At 41.9% G+C, this 21,795-nt stretch overlaps 1 protein-coding gene across 4 annotated transcripts in view; it reads right to left on the bottom strand.

Annotated features, from left to right (window-relative positions):
* The window catches only part of GRM1 (glutamate metabotropic receptor 1), a 295,440-nt gene that overhangs the window by 227,618 nt on the left and 46,027 nt on the right, over positions 1–21,795 (bottom strand). For all 4 annotated transcript variants that reach the window (XM_030556515.1, XM_030556517.1, XM_030556518.1 and 1 more), the window contains exon 3: positions 9,347–9,596. In XM_030556515.1, coding sequence (XP_030412375.1) covers positions 9,347–9,596 — 250 coding nt within the window. The remainder of the gene's footprint in view (positions 1–9,346; positions 9,597–21,795) is intronic.

Raw genomic sequence — 21,795 nt, 5'->3', positions numbered from 1 at the left:
CTCATCAAAGCAGCAGTATGGCCTACGTTCCTGGCCATCTCCATGGCAGATGTTGTTTACATTATGGTGAGCAGAGTGGGAACAAGCTGCTCCCTTTGTAAGGAAACTCCTTCCACACTACTCAGCTGGTGAGAGACTGCCGAGCTTCTAGCCCCCACGCTAATTCTGGTGCAAGCTCAATTGTTTTCAGATGCAAGGTTTGGAGAGGGTGTGATAGAGGGACCACACCTTGGGACTCAGGAATGGTCCTTTATGTGGCTGAGGTGCAGTTGAGGATGCTGCACACTCCTGATTGACTGCTTAATCTGGTGCCAATCCATCAGGCCTTTTTAGACACCATACTCAGAGGGCTGTCTACATTACCGCTGGATCGACGGGCAGCGATAGATACATTGTGTCTAGTCTAGATGCAATATAACATGACCGCGAGAACTCTCCCATCGACTCCACTCGGTGTGAGAGGCACAGGCAGAGTCGACAGAAGAGCATCACCCATCGACTTGCTGCCGTGGAAGACACCATGGTAAGTAGATCCAAGTATGTCGACTTCAACTACGTTATTCACATAGTCAATTTGCCTAACTTAGATCGATTTCCACCCCCAGTGTAGACCAGGCCAGAGGCGTCATAGATTTTAAGGCCAGAAAGGGCCATCATGATTCATCTAGTCTGACCTCTGCAAATACAGTCACAGGAACCTCACCCCACTCACTCCTGTAATGGGCAACATAACCTCTAGCGAGTTACTCAAGTCCTCAAATCATGATTTAAAGACTCGAATCACAGAAGATCCACCGCTTACACTAGTTTAAACCTGCAAGTGACCCCATGCCCCATGCTGCAAGAAAAAGGTGAAACTGCCCAAGGTCTCGGCCATTCTGACCTGGGGGAAAACTCCTTCCTGACCCCCAAATACGTGCTCATTAGACCCTGAGCACGTGGGCAAAACCCAGACAGAACCTGGTAAGAATTTTCTGAAATAACTCAGAGCCCCTTCCTATCTAGTGTCCCATCACCAGCTATTGGAGACGTACTGTGACTTGAAAGCTACTGAATGCCAAACATGTTTGATGCCTACTTAAGCCCTCTTGACTTTTTTTTTTTGTGGGGAAGAGTGGGGAATTTATACATTTCTTTATCTCCCTACTTGATATTTTGAACCTTTTTCCATTTTTACTGTACCATTTGTGGCATGCTAATAAAACTCCTGTGTCATGGTACAGACATGTGTGTCTTCTTGTGATAGCTAGCATGTGCTAGAATTGACTAAAAATTCAAGTGTAGACATACCTCACATCTGTGAACCCATGCTGATTACACCAGTTGAGGTTCTGGCTCTTAATGTTAAAGTTAGCACTGGAACCAAAAACTGCCATCTTCATGGTTTTTCAAAATATGGATCTGAATAGTATGGCTGGTCCTATCTTATTTCAAATACTTTCCCTGTCTGCCAAAGTCATATCTTTCTCTAGATGTTATTAGAGTTCAACAGATTTGGAGGTTAACTTTGACTAAGTCCCTACCCCAGGTGCAGAGGCTTACCTGAATCTCTTTGGATCCAAGTACACTGCACAAAGGGGCGAAGTACAGAGTTTCTCCAGTAACCTCAGAGAAACAGTGGCAGACTCTCCACTAGTCATGCTGTGTAAGTGGGGTCTTGATGATGGCAGATGAACCACTCCTCTATTCTAAACAATGTCTGACAAATAAACTTCGCCACCTACAATCAATATCCTCCCTATTTACCAGCCCTGCTGCCCTTGGCCCTGCCTCTTCTAGGTTTGTTCCATGTTTTCCAACCACTGTTACTTAATCATCTAATTCTTTACTTCCCCCATGAAAGCCAGGACATGACATTATAGAAGTTTGGATTAACACAATCTGCCTCTGAGGATGCTGTAGTTCTTTAGTTCTTAAAACTACCTTGCTACTTAAAGCATGGCTACTGCTGCTCATGTTAATGTTGTTTCCCCCATTCAGTCCACTACAGAAGTGATGAATGAAACGGCTAACCTGTTCCTGAAGTGTTGTTTTGTCAGTGTTTCTGAATTCAACAGGGAGCTGTTGTGCTCAATACCTCTGAAAAAGCAGGCAACAACCAAAGCCACAGAAGTATAAAAACTTCACTGAGACCTCGAGAGAGCAATCAGATCTCTGTCCTACTCCAATTGTGAGGAGTTACTCCTGTGTCCTGACCTTGGTTTAGTCAGGACTGCTACTTGGAGCACAGTGATGAAGGGTTTTCTGCTCCTCTTCTTTATTATGTGCTTTGGTAACAAGTGTAACATGAATGTGAGGGTAGGGCTCTTAATCTTCTTTGAGTGGATGTTTGTGAGCCTAAGGGCTGCTGTTGAGAAATATCTACCTCCCACTTGTTCTGGGCTAACTTGCAAGGTTACAGTCTTACAGTAGATTCAGAGGTGGACAGGAATCAGTGCAGGTTGGGAAGCAGCAGCAAATTGCCTTCAGCTGGTTTCATTTAGGAGAAAGGCCATCATATGTGCAAGGTGCAGCCCTTTTGTGAATGCCTGGTCTAGGGTGAGGTAGAGCAAGTAGTAGACTTTGTTCTTCAGTTTGAGCCAGTTGTTCATTCAAGTTGCAATTGCCTTCATGCACATGGGTATCTGTGACAGCATAGAGGCAGAGCTGACTGAAAAAGATACATAGAGCTTCACGTTATGTTCTTGGCAATGCAGCCCTTGTCATCTCAGTATGACCTAAGGGTGACATCTAGATGATGACCAGCAGGAGTTTCAGTATGAGGCCCTTAAAGCTCTTGGGCAGGAGAAGCTGCCCATCATGATTCCCTTGATACCTCTGAGGAGCAGTGGGCACTGTCTGGGGTTCTCTGATCCATGTCCCCTTCAGGTTCCCTTTGTTTGACCCTTTGACCTTCACACCTGTCCCTGTTACATTTTTGGTTGTCCCCCATAATTATTTGAGTTCCTGGACTTTGTGGATCCTCCCCACAGGCTGGGGGACAGTCCTTTACAGTGGGCAGGCTTGTGCCCGTCTGCTTCCTGGGACCCAATATGGGGGAGGGATGGATAATTCCAAGACCAGCTGGGAAGAAATGAGTGAAGTCAAATTAATGAAATTCTAATGTCTCCTGCTAGGTCATGTTGCCAGATCAGCAGCACTTTGTGGTCGATGGTGTCTAAAATGGGTAACAGATTAAGCAAGATAAGATCAGCCTGTCTTGTCTCATTCTACCACTATAGGGAATTCCTCCATCAGTGCAATCTTATTTCCATGCCTTGTCTTGAAGCAATACTGGAGGGGGTCCAAGGTATCAGTTGCTGGAATTGTTCAATAAAGTAGCTAGTGGGGTCTCTAGCATTCAATATTAGTCTAGTTTGATCTCTTGAAACTACAAATTTCAGGGTATCAGTGTCTGATTGAAGTTTAGTGGCCATTTTCACAGCTGATGCCATCCACCAAAACCCGTTTCCTATCCTCTGCCTGAAGTTTTACTTGGTCACAGATATGAGACATTTCACTGAAGCTTGAGGGGTGGGGGGAGAACTTCTTTCTGATTGGGACTCATTGATTTGATAATCAAGAAAGAATGTGCAAAGTTTATGGTGAACAGTAACAAGAACTAGCCTTGATGCTGTGTTGCTTATGAAAACGTAGTGAAGTGAGGGTACCACACACACCTCAACTTTGCTATTTTGCCTGGTACAGCACCTTAAAAGAAATACCATTTTCCCCCTTGAACTACTCAAAGTAAAAAAAAATTTGTCATAAAAACCCAACACTCATAACAAGTTGCATGTTTAAAGCACTGCACAAACATTCATTCATTCACACATGCCTCCAACACCTCTGGGTAATAGAACTAAGTACCTCCATTTTAGAATCAAGAAAGATGCTGAGAGGATAAATGGCTTGTACAGCGTCAATGATTTGATGTGTGATTGAGCCAAGATTAGCATTCAGGGAGTCGGAGGATTCCAGTCCTATCCTCAGTGCAGGGCAGGGCCACCTGGGGGGGGGGCAAGCGGGGCAATTTGCCCCAGGCCCCGGACCCCACAGGGGCCCTGCGAGCCCCGGCCTGGCAGCTGTCCAGGTCTTTCAGTGGCATTTCAGCAGCGGGGGGCCCTTCAGTCGCTCCAGCTCTTCGGCAGCATTTTGGCAGTGGGGGGCCCTTCAGTGCTGCCGAAGACGCAGAGCGATTGAAGGGCCCTCCACCACCAAAATGCTGCTGAAGACTCAGGGTGAGTACAAGTGCTGCAGCTCCCCTGATTTGCCCCAGGCCCCCTGAATCCTCTGGGTGGCTCTGGTGCAGGGTATCCAGTTTCTTGGAGAGTCCATTCTAACAACACTTAAAGTCACAGCTATGTAACAACCACTGGGGGATGGGATCCTACAACATGTGAAGTTGATAGTGATGTGAGTCCTGACCTAAAATCTGTACTACTGAACAGAGATGTAAGAGACACGTGTAAAAGAGTAGAATACCAAGTCAACTAGACATTTCATAACCTGTATGTCAAGTTACAAAGCACTGCACCTCAAAACATACACAGCAAACACTTACCCATCCTTAAATACCAATACGCTCACCAATATTCCCCCAATATACAGATAGGCCACTTAGAATAGGAGGAAATTAGGAAACATTTCCATTACTGAACAACATTTTCACCTCCAAATAGTCATCTAACTTTCCTCTTCTCTGGGGAGGCAATGATTTCTAGTGGTGAAATCATGGGGCTCGGAAGTAGGACTTTTTGCTTCTAAACCCAGACTTTCACTGGCAGCGCATTACCTGCAAAGACTTTGCATTAGTTTGGCTAGTCTCTTGAGCTCTGTGCCTCAATTGACCACTCTACAAAATATGTAAGATACTCACCTACTTTGCAAGATTCTCATAAGGTCTTATTTTCAAAGCACTTTGTGACCCAAGGAGTTTTATATGTATATTAAATGGGTTTATTAGTTGCTTCTCTTGCTACCTTAATTAATCCCACATTGTAACTAATGTTAAAAAAATGCCACTTGAATTTCTTTAGTACTATGCCCTTTACCATACTTAAAATGATTAGAACAGAAAAGAATGAGGTCCTGAAATGAACAAAGTAGGCTATATTAATAAGCTCTCTATTAATCTGCTCCTTTTGAATAAAGTGTAGTTACTGTAAAATTTTAAATTGCTACTTTCATCAAATCCCTATCTTGTTTTGGTTGCCTATCATTTACCTTCTCCAGCTCTGTAATCTGTTTTTCATAGTAAGGTATGCAGAAGCATGAACAATATTTCAGACAAGGCAATATAACAAGGTCATAGGTTGGACACTCTACCTGCTTTAGTTTTCCCTTCAGTTTCTCAAATTGCAACCAGGCCACTTATCCATCAACACCACTCCTGGCTGGGGTCTGAATATCACAGTTCAAATGTCAACTTGGAAAAAAAAATTTTCTCCTCTCCCATTACTTCAGCCCTTTCCTGGACTCAACAGTTCTTCCTCAAAAACTTTCTCCCTTCAGATCTCTCACATGTGGGCTATTATCATGTGATCCTGCTCACCCAACTGAACTGCCAGACCGAGCCCAAATCCATTACCTAGGGCCCAATAACTAGGCACCGGTGGGGCTATGCCCAATTCACTAAGAGAACCTTTCCCTCCCCAGACAGGCACCAAGTAATTTATTGTAACACTTATGATGGACCAGACTTGGCTCTCATTTGCAAAAGTGTAAATCCTGTGTAAATCCCAAGAAGTCAAAGGAGTTATTCCTGATTTACATCAGTATAACTGAAAGCCAAGTTTGGCCCAATGCCACGTTTCTCATACTTTAAATTTGGTTTATTAAAAGAGAAACTGTTTCTGACAGTCCATTCTGTTTAAGAGTGAAGCTGAAGACAAAACGGGAGAGGAGATGACAAAAGACATTAAAATTAAACATTTTTAAACACCTGCTATGTGGCAACAAGATGTAGTACATCAGAGGAGATAATAGTCTAAAGCTGCAAAACGGGTTAACTGAACTGCTAGAGGTAGTATCACAAAAAGACTAGGTATCTCTTAAAAGTTTTTTTTTGTATAGTGAGTCATGATAGAGTTATGAGGTTTGCACTGTATGGCTGACAATGCACTTGCCCCTGTGGATAAATTAAAGGCTTCATTTAGCTTAGCACTGCAAAGATTCTGATATTTACATTCACTCCCATTCCTCTCAATTAAAGTTGCCTCTTAAAAGGTAAGCCACCCAATACCATGTCAGAGCAATGTTGATGTGTGATTCTGTTCCCGTTTATGTTAAACTGCCCAAATTTATAGCACAACAGTATCACTGCAACTTAATTGTGAATAATGGTTTGCTGCTTAGTGCTGATCTGCCATTTTTTTATCACTTAATTAGGACAATCCACAGAAATGTATTTTCTTACAGCTTTGTAAGTGCTTATGAGGCATGTTGTGAGCCCTATAATATTTCTTACTTCAGCCAGCTGCCTGGCACAATCCAGGCTCTAAGTAAAGTTATCACTGGTCTGTTTTATTGGAAGATCAACCCCATCAGCTTTTTTTTTTTTTAAATAAAACCCACTCAAAGCTTATGGAATATAGAAAAAAAAACCCCAACACAAAAAACAAAAAAAAACAAAAAACCCACAAAGTACTAAAACTGGATGAAAACACACTATGATTCCAATGAACTCCAATTTACTAAACAAAAACAGTTGAGAAATTCTGATAAAACTTCTTATAATGTCACAGAGGAAAGTGTTTCATAGTCAGACACCTTCATAAGGATGAGGTCTTAATTCTACCTGGTAGAAGTTCTGATCTAAAACAAAATTAAAAGGCTTCATATCAGTAATATATGAAATATGACAAAAGATATTAAAACTAGACAGTTATAACAGCTGTTATGTGTCAACAAGATGCAGTACATGAACAGAGTAGAGAATAGTCTAAAGCTGCAACAACGGTTACTGAAATGCTAGAGATAGTATCACACAAAGCCATTTGTTAAATTTAGATGATTCAATTCACTGCATTGTATCTGTAAAACAAAGCTTAAGTACCATGTGTGACAATCTGAAACATCATTTTATTATATGCTATGAAAATACAAGCCATGTGAAATGAGGTACAATAAACTATAAGTACAGTTCTTAGACATATCACTTTTAGTACTATTTTATTTTTATTCTGGTAGCATCCACAACATGGTAGGCCCTGTCTACACACACACGAACATGCAACCCCTCCTCCAAAGAGCTCACCCACAAGAAAACAAGCAAAAGCATTCTATGATTGAAAAGGAATGGTGGAGAAAAGGCAGTGTTGTGAAAGGGCTTGAAGGCAAGCAACAGAAGCTTAAACTTGATGTGGTTGAAAACAGGGAGTTAATGGTGAGATTCCAAAAGGAGGACATGTTCAGAGTGACAGACAAGGTAGATGACCTTAGCAGCCATGTTTTGAACAGACCTGAGCAAGGCAAGGAATGTGTCAGAAAGGCCAGACCATGAGGAGGCTGCAGTAGTCAAGACAGGAGCTGAAGAGGGCCTGAATGAGTATTTTCATAAGGGAGAGTAAGTCAGAGATGGTTATTAACTGATGGGCCCTAGTGACAGGAAGGATGGTGATGTTGTCAAGCAAACTACATGTGTTTTAATATGGCTAAAAACAAAGAATGTAGGCCATAGTTACAGGATGGAAGACTATCTCAGGAAGCAGTGACTGAAAAAGATTTTGGGTTTTTGATTGATAATCAGCTGAAGATGAGCTCCCAGTGTCACACTGTGGCCAAAAGTGCTGACAGAATTCTGGACACAAGCAGGAGAATCTTGAGTAGGGTAGAGAGGTTATTTTACCTCTGTATGTGGCAGTGGTGTGACCACTGCTGGAATACTGTGTTCTATTCTGGTATCCACAATTCAAGAAGGATGTTGAAAAATTGGAGGGGGTTCAAAGAGTCATGAGAGTGAATAAAGGATTAGAAAACATGCCTTATAGTGATAGACCTAAGGAGCTCAATCTGTTTAGCTCAACAAAGAGAAGGTTAAGTGACTTAGTCCAGCCTATAGCTACCTATGTGGGGAACAAATATTGATAATCAGCTCTTCAGTCTAGCAGAAAAAAGTATAACACAATCCAATAGCTGGAAGTTGAAGCTAGATAACTCAGACTGGAAATAAGACAACTTTTTAAAAGTGAGTCACTAACCATTGGCATAATTTACCAGTGGATGTGATGGATTCTCCATCACTGGCAATTATTAAATCAAGACTTGACATTTGTCTAAGAGATCTGCTCTAGGAATTTTGGGGAATTTCTATGGCCTGTGTTACACAGTAGGTCCAACTAGATGGTCAGAAGATACCATTGTGATTTCTAAATCTGATTCAATGAACAGTGACACAGAAAAGAGAAAATGGAGAGGATTTTGGAGGAAAGATGAGGCATTCTACCAAAGTGTGTCAGGATACTTTATTTGTAATAAGCTACATTTTGGGGAATGTAATTAACTGTAGGATCTACTAAAAACCATCACAACCCACAATGGAGAACTTGGACAAACCTCATGTGAGCAAGCCTAATAAAGGATCAGATTTCAATGCAAGACCTACAATACACAGGCACACAATGTGGAACCAGTGGAGACCACCTCTGACTTCAAAACTAATGAACTGCATCTGCCTTATACCTATATGACATTAATATCATATACATATGTTCAAGCTGTTACCCTGAGGAAAAAAATCTATGAAACATGCACACATACTATAATGGGTAAGTTATCTCATCATAAATAAACTATGTTTTAAAAAAACAAAATAAAATCAGTGTCCTGGGATGTTGACCCAAGACTCAGCATAAAGGTATGTAACTAGGAGTGCCAGGTCTTCCTTTTAAGGATAAGAAAATTCTTTCCCATAAATCAAAATCATTTTGTAATTTTAGAAAGGGTAGAGAACAATGTCTCGTTCATTGTTAAAATGGACAGTATATTTCTCTGCACATCTCACTTCATAGTCACATCATCTTGCCTTTATTCCGAGTGCACACAGCACTCCCAGCTAAGGTTTTTAAGTTTCATACATAAATAAATTCCCTCATTCCCCGAGATACTCAATCAAGTTGTCCGAATCTATAAAACGTAAACACATGAGCATTTACATAAAAAAAACCTATCCAAAGTTATACTGATTTACTAGTCTAGTATCCAAAATACATCTTTACACTCCCTTCGTGGGTCCAGTTCTGCCATGTTTTCACCTCTTAACTCATTATTAAGGTATATCGGTAACCGGCAACCAGAGTAACACAGTCCATGCATGGAGGGCTGGCATCCTCATGAGGGAACAATGAAATGAGAGTCAAAGACTTACCTTCCAATTAGCAGAAACTCCCCAAGCACTCCAAGGCGTCTCATGGCTATGAGGATCCCCCTCACTGTCATTCCCTCACAGAAACAAACCACAACCCTGGCCTTGGGTAACCTTTCACGGAGCTTCCGCAGCAACCGATCAAAGCTCTTTTCCCCAGCATTGCTGTAGATCTTGTCTGAGTGAGCGATGCACAGGCCTTCTTGGGCAGCCAGCTCTTTGAAGGCTTCCATTCCACTTTCTCCATAATTTCCTAAACAAAATAAATTATGAGTTTTAATGCAACAGCAATAGCATATGACAGCCTGTCAAGAGGGGATGGGATGGTGGTAAAAATCTTCTCAGATCAGCTAATAATAGTATCATTGACATTAGGGGGAACCAAGGAGATTCTTCTTTAATTAACTGATTAGTGGGGCTGTTGCAGTCTCTGCCTATAACCCAGTAATTAGAATGCAACAGAGCAATGAGAATTTCCTTTATCTTAATTATAGGCAACTTCATGACTGGAGGCTTTTGCTTTCTTACTTTCATTAACAGTGGATGCCGAAAACCAGCGTGGAAAGGGACAGAGATGGTGGCAAGGGGAACAAAGGTCAACTAAGACAATGAGGATACCAGCTCCTTTGTTAATGCTCTGAGGATGTAGGAAGGCAGAAGTCATGGTGGTGCCACTGGCTACTCCAACTGTTTAAGTAACAGGAATAAACAATGAAATGAGAGAAAGCTCCAACAGCCAGTGGTAGTTCTAGGCCAGCTATAATGTGCTAATTAATGAAAGTAGCACTGCTGTTTCTGGTTTACAGGTTGATCAGTTAAGTGTTGCTGTTGCTATTGAGCTAAAGGAGGACAGGAGACAGCTGATATAGTTTTAATCTGGACACAACTTTATTATTAGATGCCTGGGACTATATGGCAGACAAGTGTACAGCGCAGGTTATCATTCAATAACTCCCAGGGTGGAAGAGAAGCTTCCACCATCCTGCCTCTTTTTCCATCCAGGTCCCCAAGACAACCCATTGCTGGGACCTTACCATTCACAGTCCCTCACAGAAGGGTTGAGGTCGGCTATAAAAAAGGGGGGTGGGCTCCCTGCCATATCATTCATAGGAGCCCCTTTTCAACCCCTGCCATCACTACCCTCCTCCTTTGCACAACTTCTGACCCCTTCCCCCCCACAACTCGTAAAGCATTGATCCCTTTTCTCTCAGCAAGCCAGACAATGCCTGCCCCCTCTCCCTTGCTTAAAGGGGCAGTGTGGTCATTCTGGAGTCCCTACATTGCAGGAATGCAAAGAAGTGCTTATTATTTGACACTTTGAAAGCATCCCTCCATGCTCTACTATGGTTGCTAGGCTATTCAGATAAGGCCTTCTGCTGCTGTTTTGGAGTTCCCATGTGGAAATGAGTTGATCACAGCACATATTATGAGCACTGGAACAACTGCCCCATGCATAACTTTCATCTGGAAGAGCATTTCTATTAATTGTTGTGAATGACACCAAGAATTGAGAGGAAAGTGTGTTTATTTTTTCCCTCTCATTGCACCACAAGTACCAGTGGTATTCCTTACACTAGAGGAGAAAAGCACAAAAAAGTTACTCAAAGTAGGAGGAGATGTAAGCAAAGAATATCACCACTGCTACATTCCTGCCAACTTCAAAATAGATCTATGGGGGGCGGGAGGGAAAGAACTGAATCTCTGGTGCCCTACACCATGTGTAATCATTTACACTAGTGCAAAAGTGAGTAAAATGAAAGCATTCTGATTTTGTAGCATTTTATACCTACTTAGCCCTAGTGTAAAGGATTGACTAACATGAAGGGCAATGAAAAACTCTGGTGCAGTATTTGGTTTTCATGTACAATTTTTTTTTTAAATACACAGTTTCTGGGATAATTGCTCAAATTAGAAATATTTGAAACTTAAGCCTCCCACAGATTTTGGGGATTCAGATAAAATGGAACCTGGTTCTGGAACTACTCTTGGGTTTGCTTTTATTAAAAAAAAATCCAATCAGTTATATAAAAACCAACTCTGCTTTCTGCTACAGAAGCTCTGTGAAAGACACAGTCTATATTTGTGACATTAAAATTCATTGCCATGAATGTGTGTGTCAAACCACTACTAATCAGGCAATATGAGCAGACTGATTACAGAGAAAACTCTCCTCTACACATAAGTATTTTAGTTATTAGCAGTAACAAGAAAGGAGCACAAGAGAAGTATGTATTTTTATGGTGCTCACATGAAGTATTATATTTTGTAATGTTCACTGGAGTGTGGCAGTGATTCTTGTACTGTTCAGACCTAACCCAACCACTCTGCCAATCATCTGACTACTGCTCCACATATACCTTTCTTGTGAAACTACAGAGATGGAACTGATCGTGGTCACTAGGCCAAAGAGTACAGCTTCAGTTTCTTGCTTTCCTTCGGTGTGAAATTTTCAAATTAGTAAATACGTAATAGGACAGTTTTAAAATAGCATTCTTCCTAATGATCTCCCAAGACAGAAACTAGGACCCAGAAAAAATAGTTACCAGTGTGAGAATTTAGTAAGAAACAAAATTTAGAATGATATGAAACAAAGAGCCTTTTTTTTTAAATGAATGAAATTAGATATTTTGTGAAAGATCAGGTGATGCCTCACATTCCCAGTCAAATTTGGACATACCTTTCTAGGCCCTAATCTTGCAGTCGCTGCATAAGCTCTTGGGGGATAGGGCAGTAACATGAATACTCTTCTTTATAACATTGCTTCAGTCACCAGACTGATATGGGACTAGATGCCATGGAACTCTTGAGTACTGACCTCACACTACTTTGAACTTTTATTCTTTTGGAATCAGTTTGTGATACCATGCAATCTGAGGAAGAGTCTCTTATATAAGATAGTAATTCCACTGAAATCAGTGGGACTACTTCTGGAGTATGGTACTATACAAGAGAAGTAAAGGGATCAGAATCTGGCACTTTGGGTTTTGTTTTTTGTTAAACACACAGACATATGAAATACATGCATCAAGTTATTTGAATAGGTTCCTTACTTCTAAATTAGTAGTGCCCTAAAGTATCAGAGGGGTAGCCGTGTTAGTCTGGATCTGTAAAAGCAGCAAAGAATCCTGTGGCACCTTATAGACTAACAGACGTTTTGGAGCATGAGCTTTCGTGGGTGAATACATGCATCTGAAGAAGTGGGTATTCACCCACGAAAGCTCATGCTCCAAAACGTCTGTTAGTCTATAAGGTGCCACAGGATTCTTTGCTGCTTAGTGCCCTAAAGTGTATGCAATGTAGAGTGGGATTTTAAAATGCACTCCTTGGCCTATCTCTGCTCCCATTTAAGTCAATGGTAAAACTCCCTTTAATTTCAGTGGGAACAGAGGCCAACTCTGAGCAATTATAGTGTTATTTCTGATAAAAAACAAAACACTAATTAATTCTGTGTGACAACTAAGAACACACCCATCTGTAACAAAAGAGCTTAGTATCTACTCTAATTTAATACAATTGAACAGGAATGTACAATACCAGGTGCCAGTAGATGAAGAATTACTGCACATCAGATCACTGGAAGAGGATATTATTTTCTTTTCAACATTGTTTGAAGGTGGAAAGAGCCAAGCCTAAGTGTGGCTGTCTTTCCTTTGGGAAAGACATGTTGTATCCATGTTAGGCCCAATATATTAGAAACACAGGTGGGTGAGGTAATATATTTTATTGGACCAGCTCTGTTGCTGAAAGAGACAAGCTTGAAGAAGAGCTCTGTGTAAGCTCAAAAGCTTGCCTCTCTCACCAACAGAAGTTGGTCCAATAAAAAGATACTACCTCTCCCACTTTGTTTTTCCTTTCCCTGTTCTACCGGTCAGAGGCCTTTGCATTGTTCTGAAGCCACTTACAATCTAGCATGTACATGGAAGCCGATGTGAACTAGATGACACACTGTGAGCTTGATTGCCCACTATATTTAATTGTTTATGATTTTTTCCTTGTTATTCTCAGTATGTTTCTATCCTATTCAGAAAACAATACGAGCTCCATCTGGTGGCCAAAATAAAACCCTTAAGCAAAGTTTCTGTAGTGGGTAAGTGCTTCCATTTCAATGGTAACAAGTTCAAATCCTATTCGAGTTGAGTTTTATTAAAAGTTTTGCACATTTTTATTCTCAGTGCCAAACAGAAAGTATTCCCCCACCCCCATCCCCAAACACAGATGGTAAGGTCATATTCTTCCTTCAATAAATAGCTTATACATATCTGAAGTCAGAGCCAAGGGCAATTATCTAAGGCTAGAATATTATTCTTAATCTTTACATCCATAAATTGAGAATATTTTAGCAAAAAATGTTCAGACTTTAATAAAAATATTAGATATTAATCCATAGGATGAGCATATATTTCAGACAAGGCAGCTAGAAGCTTAGTCATAACACTTTTTCATTTACCTAATGCAGGGATATCAACATGCTTTAAAAAATTTAGCCTTATTAATTAACCTTTGTGAGATAGATAAGGTATTCATTTTATAGCTGCAGAGAGAAGTTAAACTACTTGTCCAAGGTCACACACATTAAATGTGAATGAGTTGGAACTAGAATCCAGGAGTTACATCTAAAAGGCAATATTGCCTTTCTGTTGGAACTGTGAACTCTTTGACAAGAATATCCATATTTTCTTTGTCAAAAGAAACATGTCATTCCCACGCCCCAAACCCCATTTATGAATGGAATGAATTGTTTTATGGCTGTTTTAGCCTTAAAATTTTAGTCTGCTCTCTCAACTCCCCCAGCTTCCCCCTTGCTGCAATTAGAGATTCTTATCACTTTACTCAAGCAAAACCAACAACTTGAGAATGCATGTGACATGTAGCTTGAGCAGAAAAAAAAGAAAGAAAGAAAAAAAACAGTTCAGACATATAAAATGTGTTTCAAGGTAACAGCCCTGTTGGAAGAGAAAGAGTTAGTTTTATAAGTAGTCAAATTAAACAAGACACAGTTAGACCCAGCTCCCCACATCAGAGCTTTCATCAATGCATTCAGGAACCGCAGCAGTAGTGGTGTTTTATGTTGTTTGAAATTATTTCATTTATTTTATTCTTGCTCTCATTTATTTATTTAAAAAAAATTCTTGTGTTTATCCCAGCAATCATTCTACATGGCACATGTTTTATTTGCTAATAATGCCCCATTCTGCATTGAACTCTGCAGAGATTCATGGAGCCCATTGCAGGATCCATCAGTGGCAACCAGATGTTTAAAGAAACCCCAAAAGTGGTCTTTTTGTTCATCTCTGAATCACAGTAACCTGGCAGCATAGGGAAGTCTGCACTTCTGTCTGCAGAGATGACGTTTGAAATTTAAGCCTATCAATCCAGCATATTTTGTTTATTCAGAAAAGGGGGGAAGAAGAGAGGGAAACATAACATAATGGAGGAAACAGCTACTTATGAGATAGATCTCATAGCCTCTACTGACCCTGTTAGAGCAGAATGTAAACCCCTCATGAGAACCTCAAAGAATACCACCAAAAGAAAAAAAATTTATAGTCTTCCTTTCATGCATGTGGGCAAAGATTCAAGACTTTAAAAACAATTAAACGATACAAGCAGTATAAGACACTTACCTGTCTATATTATAGACAGCACCAATATAGTTAAGATTGCCTAGCACTTTCCTAAGCATGCTTTCAATCGCTTATGTATTTGCCACATTTATCTTGCGCTAATACCAGTAGAAATAAAAATCCAGATCAAAGGCAAAAAAGGAAAAAAAAACAGTACAACAAACATGACAGACATCCATCTAATTGTGTCACATAAGGGTTCCTTTTCTCTCCCCAACCTCCATTCAATTAATCAACTTATTTGTGCACCATTCTTTCTTCGCTCATAATTCATATCTGTCTCCTTCCTCCCTGGTCAGAGGTTACATTGCTAGGGGGTGACATTAGACAAGTTTCATAGATTTCCAAAGCCAGAAGGGACCATTGAGATCATCTAGTCTGATTTCCTGCATAATAAAGGTCATAAAACTTCCCCAAAATAATTCCTAGAGCAGATCTTTTAGAAAAGTATGAAATCTTGATTCAAAATTGTCAGGGATGGAAAAATCCACCATAACCCTTGCTAAATTGTTCCAATAGTTATTTACCCACCTTTAATATTTATGCCTTATTTCCAAGACGCAAGGTGACACTATCTACTGCAATGTCTTTAATTATTATTTACTATAAAACTCTTCTTTGCCCTCAGTTATTAAAAGTTTTTTTGGTGCAAAAGAAGAAGGTGGATGAGGACAAGAGGGTTCTGTCATAATAAAAAAGCAGCCACTAGACTTAAGCTTTTTAACTGCAAAGGCAGACAACAGCTGGGAAGACTAGAGTGTGAGCATGAGTAGATTAGAATGTACCTTAGGGTATGTCCCACTAAATAGTTTACAGGAAGCAGTAATAACGTCTATTACCAGATTAGGGTGCACTGTGAGGAATGGTGCTAGAAATGAAGGATATAATTACTGATGGCATAACTGCAAAAGGTTGGAATTTCAATTTTGTAAACATTATATGTTTGGTTTTTAGCCAAAATTTTCCATAGTTCATAACAGACTCATAAGATTTCCTATACTTCCTCTTGGGAGAGAGTATTAAATAGTGTTTAAATCACAAGACTGAGCAAGACAGGAGATTTGGGTTCCATTCCTTAGTCTGTCACTAATGCTCTTTCTCTAAAATTAGACTAAGAGCATTAATTTCCTACACCTTAGTTTCTTCACCTGTAAAATCAGACTAATACTTTACTACTTGAGCAGGGTGTTGTGCATTTTTCTCAAAAAGTTTTATGAAAAGATATGTAAAACTATCATATAAAATGGGAAGTATTTTTACTATTCCCCATTTGGCTAGTGAGCCAGGCTATGCAAAAAAGTAAAAATGTACTGTCACAGGATCCACTCACCACAAGTGATGCCTCCTCCTGGCAGCTCTCTGCCCATTGTCTCTATCATCCTGGAACCTCCCTCATTTGCAGAGCAGCAAATTCTGGCCTGTGGCTTGGCCCTCCAGCCAGGTCACTAAGGTCCTTCTCTTCCAGGGGAAATCAAAGTCCTTCTAGACCACTGCCTGGCTAGCATCTCTAACACCCTGTGCCACTGCCCATTGGCTGGTAGGGGAGTCCCCCTCTACACGGGGTTCCAGCCCAGGACACTATAACAACCAGCCAGGGTCCATAAGGTCCTACCCCTTGCTGCTGTTTTGCTGGGCTAATAATCCATCTTCCCTCTCTTGCTGGGTTTACTACTGCAGACTCCCTCTTCAAGGGAGTAACTATAGATTATTTCCTTATAACTTCTTGCCACTGACAGCTCCTGGGCTTTTTACAGGCCCCCTCCTGTTCCTGCCCAGCTGACCATTTCTAATTAGTGGCCTGCATCCCTACCCACCTTCAGGAGCAGCCTGGACAGTTTAATTGGCTTGCCTAGCCACTTTAACCATCCAGACCTGGTATGGGGTAGGCACTCATCACCTGTGTATATCTCTGAAACTTGTAAAAATAATTGTCCTGGCTTTATTTCAAGTTGCCTAACACCTTTTTTAACACAAACAAACAAAGTTAACGATAAAACCATCCACAGTTGCAGAACAATGAAGTGTGTTTACTTGCACATAAGTTTCAGCCCTATCAACATAACCTCCCTTCTCCCAGATTTCTCTATAACTGTGAAAAGGGCCAAGTTCCACATTTTCCCAGGACGCCTTCTCCCAGGCTAAAACTACAACATGGATCCTAGAAGGGACTACATTTCCCAGCAACCCTACTCTCCTGTCCCTCAGATAGGGGGCCAGCTGTGAACTGTGTTATATCCTTGGGGGCAGCCGGTTAGGAAGAAATCACTTGAGGCCAGACAGCAGACAGCTAACAAAACTACCATTTATTTACACACACAGAGCTCACCTAACCTGCCAAGTTAGGCTATCCCTAATAAATCTAACTCAGTTGCCATGGGAACAAAAACCATGATAACCAGATACACACATATTCTTTCCCCCCCCAATAAGAACATCCCCTAAATAAAACACACACTAGACTAGAGAAGGTGGGTAGACTGCCTCCATTCCCGGCTAAACCCTGGGGATTATTTTGCCCCATAACTGTGGGTTCGCCCTAGCTAAAGAGCCAGCCAATGAGGAGGCCTTCTGTCTCTAGGTGGATTACAGCGAACTCCTGGTGTTGTTGCACCCGAAAGTACCATGGGCTCAGAGTCCGCAGCACGAACAGGTGAGGAGGTGGGTGAGGAGGTGGTATCAGCTCATGCTGGGCAAAGGGGTATCTCAGCCGCCAGCAGTAATGCAGGAGAACAGTCAGAAACAGGAGATTCATGATTCGGTGTCTCACCAGAAAAAGTGAAGTCAGACCACTCAACTGCAGATGTGTCCTGAGGACTCGCATGACCTGGCAACGGCTGATCTACATGTCGCCTCCAGGTAAGATTCTCTGCAGTCCGGACTGTGTAGGAAACAGGTCCTGTTTGAGTGATGATCGTGGCAGGGACCCATTTAGCTCTGGAAGTATAATTCCAAGCCAAAACTGGCTGTCCTGGTCTAAAGGTTCGGTCTTTTGCTCTGGGTGCCCATCTGATGACTTGATATTGCTGCTGAGGTTGCACAATTTGTCAGGGTTCAGAAGGTTTCAGCAGATCAAAGCAAGTGCACAGCTGTCGTCCTATCATTAGAAAGACCGGGGATGCCTGGGTCATAGCATGAGGTGTGTTTCTGTAGGAAAGTAAGAAGGTATCCAGATGCTTTTGAATGGAGTGTTGTCCCCTTGCTGATTTCAAAGTGTGTTTCATTGTCTGCACAAATCTTTCAGCTAATCCACTGGTGGATGGATGATATGGTGCTGACGTGATGTGGTGTATCCCATTTGCCTTCATAAAATTTGAAACTCCTGAGAGACAAACTGCAGCCCATTGTCGCTCACAAGTTGTTCTGGCAGACCAAAACGACTAAAGAGTCCCCGTAGTTTTTGGATAGAACTCTCTGCAGTAGTGGACTGCATTATAGAGACTTCTGGCCATTTAGAATGGGCATCTACTGCCACCAAGAACATGCTTTCTTCAAGGGGGCCAGCGAAGTTCAATGTGAATACGTTGCCATGGGTTTTCAGGCCAGTCCCATGGGTGTAGGGGCGCTCACGTCGGGGCATTCCTCACACCCTGACATGACATACAAGCGTTGCCTTCTCTTCAATAGCACTGTCCAATCCAGGCCACCAAAATAGCTTCGTGCAATTTCCTTCATGCGCACTATTCCACAGTGACAGGAATGTAGCTGTTCTAACATCTGTGATCTCAGTGGTGATGGAATAATGACACGTCTCCCCCACAACAAACAACCAGATTGGACCGATAACTCCATCCCCCTGGACATGTAGGTAACAAGGTCGGGGAGATCGAGAGATTTGTCGAGATTTTCGATGCATCACCAGGTCCATAACTTGGGAACATACTAGGGTCAACGCGAGTTGCCTTCTTTATCTGAGTAGCAGTGATGGGTGTATTCTCTACCTGTTCAAAGTAGAAGATTCCTTTTGGGCACTATCTTGATGTTTGGACCGGCAAAGGCAACCTGGGGAGGCCATCTGCATTGCCATGCAGAGTTGGATTCCAATATTGATTTCATATGTGTGTGCTGAAAGTAACAATGCCCGACGTTGCATACGACTAGCATCTAATGGGGGAATGCCTGTGTAGGGTCCAAAAATTGACGTCAGAGGTCGATGGTCTGTGAGAAGGGTAAACTTTTGCCCAAACAGGTACTGATGAAACTTCCGAATTCCAAAACAATTCCTAATGCCTCATGTTCAATTGTGGGCGTAGTTAGTTTCTGCTTTGCTAAGAGTGCGTGAGGCAAAAGCAATAGGTCTCTCTTCTCCCGAAGGCATAATATGTGACACGACTGCTCCCACTCCATAAGGGGAGGCATCGCAGGCCATTGTAGGAGTAATGATGGATTCAAAGTGCGTTAGAACTTCAGAATTTAGCAATGCATCCTTAGCTTTGTTAAATGCAACATCACAGGCTTCAGTCCACTTCTAGCCTTGTTTTGCCCAAGGAGCTCATGAAGTGGTTTTAGCAGTGTGGCTAACTGTGAGATGAACTTTCCATAATAGTTCAGTAGTCCTATAAACGAGTGCAGCTGGCTTACATTTCGAGGTGGGGGGGGCCTCCACAATAGCTTTAAACTTTTGCAGGGGCCTTATGAAGACCGCAGAATCAATGATGTGTCCCAAATATTCAACAGAGGGCTTGAAGAATTCACACTTGTCTTTGCGAACTCGTAGGCCATACTCTTCCAGTCTTTGTAGGGTAGCCTCTAAATCCTTTAAGTGATCCTCTTCATTCCTTCCAGTGACCAGGATATCATCCAGATAGCATTGAACTCCTGAAAAGCCACACAACATTTGGTTCATAGCCCTCTGGAACAGGGCAGGAGCAGACATTATTTCGAAGGGTAGGCGACCGTATCGATAAAGCCCCTTATGAGTCACAATAGTCAACAGCTCTTGGGACTTTTCAATCGACATGCATCTGTAAATATGCTTGACTCAGATCAATCTTACTGAACTTTTGTCCTCCAGCCAGGCCTGCGAAGACGTCATCGATGCGGGGAAGCGAGTATTGCTCTGCACACAACACTGGGTTGACAGTGACTTTAAAATCACCACAAATCCGGAAGGAGCCATCTTTCTTCACTAATTGGGATGATAGGAGTGGCCCATGAGCTATGGGTAACTGGTATTAGACTCCATTGGTAACCAGGCGCTCCAGGTCTGCTTCAGCTTTTGGCCTGATGGCATATGGCACAGTTCGGGCTTTCAGATATTTGGTGGACTGTCAGGTTTAATGTTCAATGTCACAGTGATTCCCTTCATACTTCCCAAATCATCTCCAAAAACAGCAGCGTGTTTCCTTAGTATAGGGGTTAGACTGGTGTTCTTCTTTAATCATCCGGTGCACTTCTGCCCAGTTCAGCTGAATCTTCCCAAGCCAAGACCTACCCATTAAGGCTAGGTAGTTACCTCTCACCACAAACAGTGGCAATTTAGCAGCCTGTCCATTGAGCTCCACCTTAACATCAATAGTGCCCAACATAGGCACAGCTTTCTCCCGTATACGTCTTCAGAACAGTTTTTGTTGCCTTAAGCGGAAGATGCTGTAGCTTTTCTTTATACACAGTCTCGGAGACCAGCGAGACGGCTGCACCGGTGTCCAGTTCCATGCGTATAGGTTTGCCATCCAACAACGGGGTTACCCAGTATTCATGTGAGCCCACTGCCAAAGACAAAACATGCAGTGGCACTTCCGCTTGCGATGAGGTGTCACCTTGATCATCCTGGATCTGCTCTAGGGTATGCAGGGTTCCTCTTTTTGTTGGCCAGACCACAGGCCTCTTTTTCTTTTGTTTACAGGCACACTCAATGTGTCCCTTTTGCCACAGTGTCGACACACGAGGTCCTTACACTAGCATTCTGATGCCTGGTAACCTGGCTTACCACAGCGGTAACATTCTTGACTCTGCACAGTTTTGTGGGTAGGTTCTTGTGACACTTTTTGCACCCTAGGGGATGCACCGATGTATTGCGCCTCCCTTGTAGCCAGTTCCATGGAGACAGCAATATCAACCGCCTTCTGTAATGTAAGCTGAGCCTCTGTCAGTAGGCGCTTCCGTATAGCTTCACTGTACAGGCCACACACTAACCTGTCACGCAGGGCATCATTTAACATCTCTTTAAATTCACAGTGTTCTGCTAGCTTTTTTAAAATGCTACAATTGTACAACTGTTTCATCTTCTTTTTGTCTCTTTTGTGGAACCGATATCTTTCAGCTATTACCAGTGGTTTTGGGGGAAAATGGGACCCCAGGATTTCCACAAGGTCACTGTAAGATTTAGTCTCAGGCTTAACAGGGTGTAGTAAGCTGCATAGCAGGGAGTAGGTTTTAGCCCCTACAACACTTAAGAATATTGGCACCTTCTTCGCTTCTGTAATGTCATTTGCAATAACAAAAAGCTCAAAACGCTCAGTATACACATGCAACTGCTCTATATTCTCATCAAAAGGTTCCAGTGGCCTGGTCAGAGTAGCCATGATTTTTAGTTTCACTTTCACAGTCAATGCAAACAAGCAGTTTTTTTGTTTGTTTGTTTTTTTACTTTGACTTCTACTTCCTTCTGTTATTGGAGCAGCACTGGAATCCCATCCTCGTCGCCACTTGTTATATCCTTGGGCGCAGCCGGTTTAGGAAGAAATCACTTGAGGCCAGACAGCAGACAGCTAACAAAACTACCATTTATTTACACACAGAGAGCTCACCTAACCTGCTGAACAGGCTAGGCTATCCCCTAATAATCTAACTCAGTTGCCATGGAAACAAAAACCATGACAACCAAATACA

Source organism: Gopherus evgoodei, chromosome 3 (assembly GCF_007399415.2).
Source record: "Gopherus evgoodei ecotype Sinaloan lineage chromosome 3, rGopEvg1_v1.p, whole genome shotgun sequence".
Taxonomy (NCBI): domain Eukaryota; kingdom Metazoa; phylum Chordata; order Testudines; family Testudinidae; genus Gopherus; species Gopherus evgoodei.
This window is presented reverse-complemented; position numbering and strand designations above follow the sequence as displayed.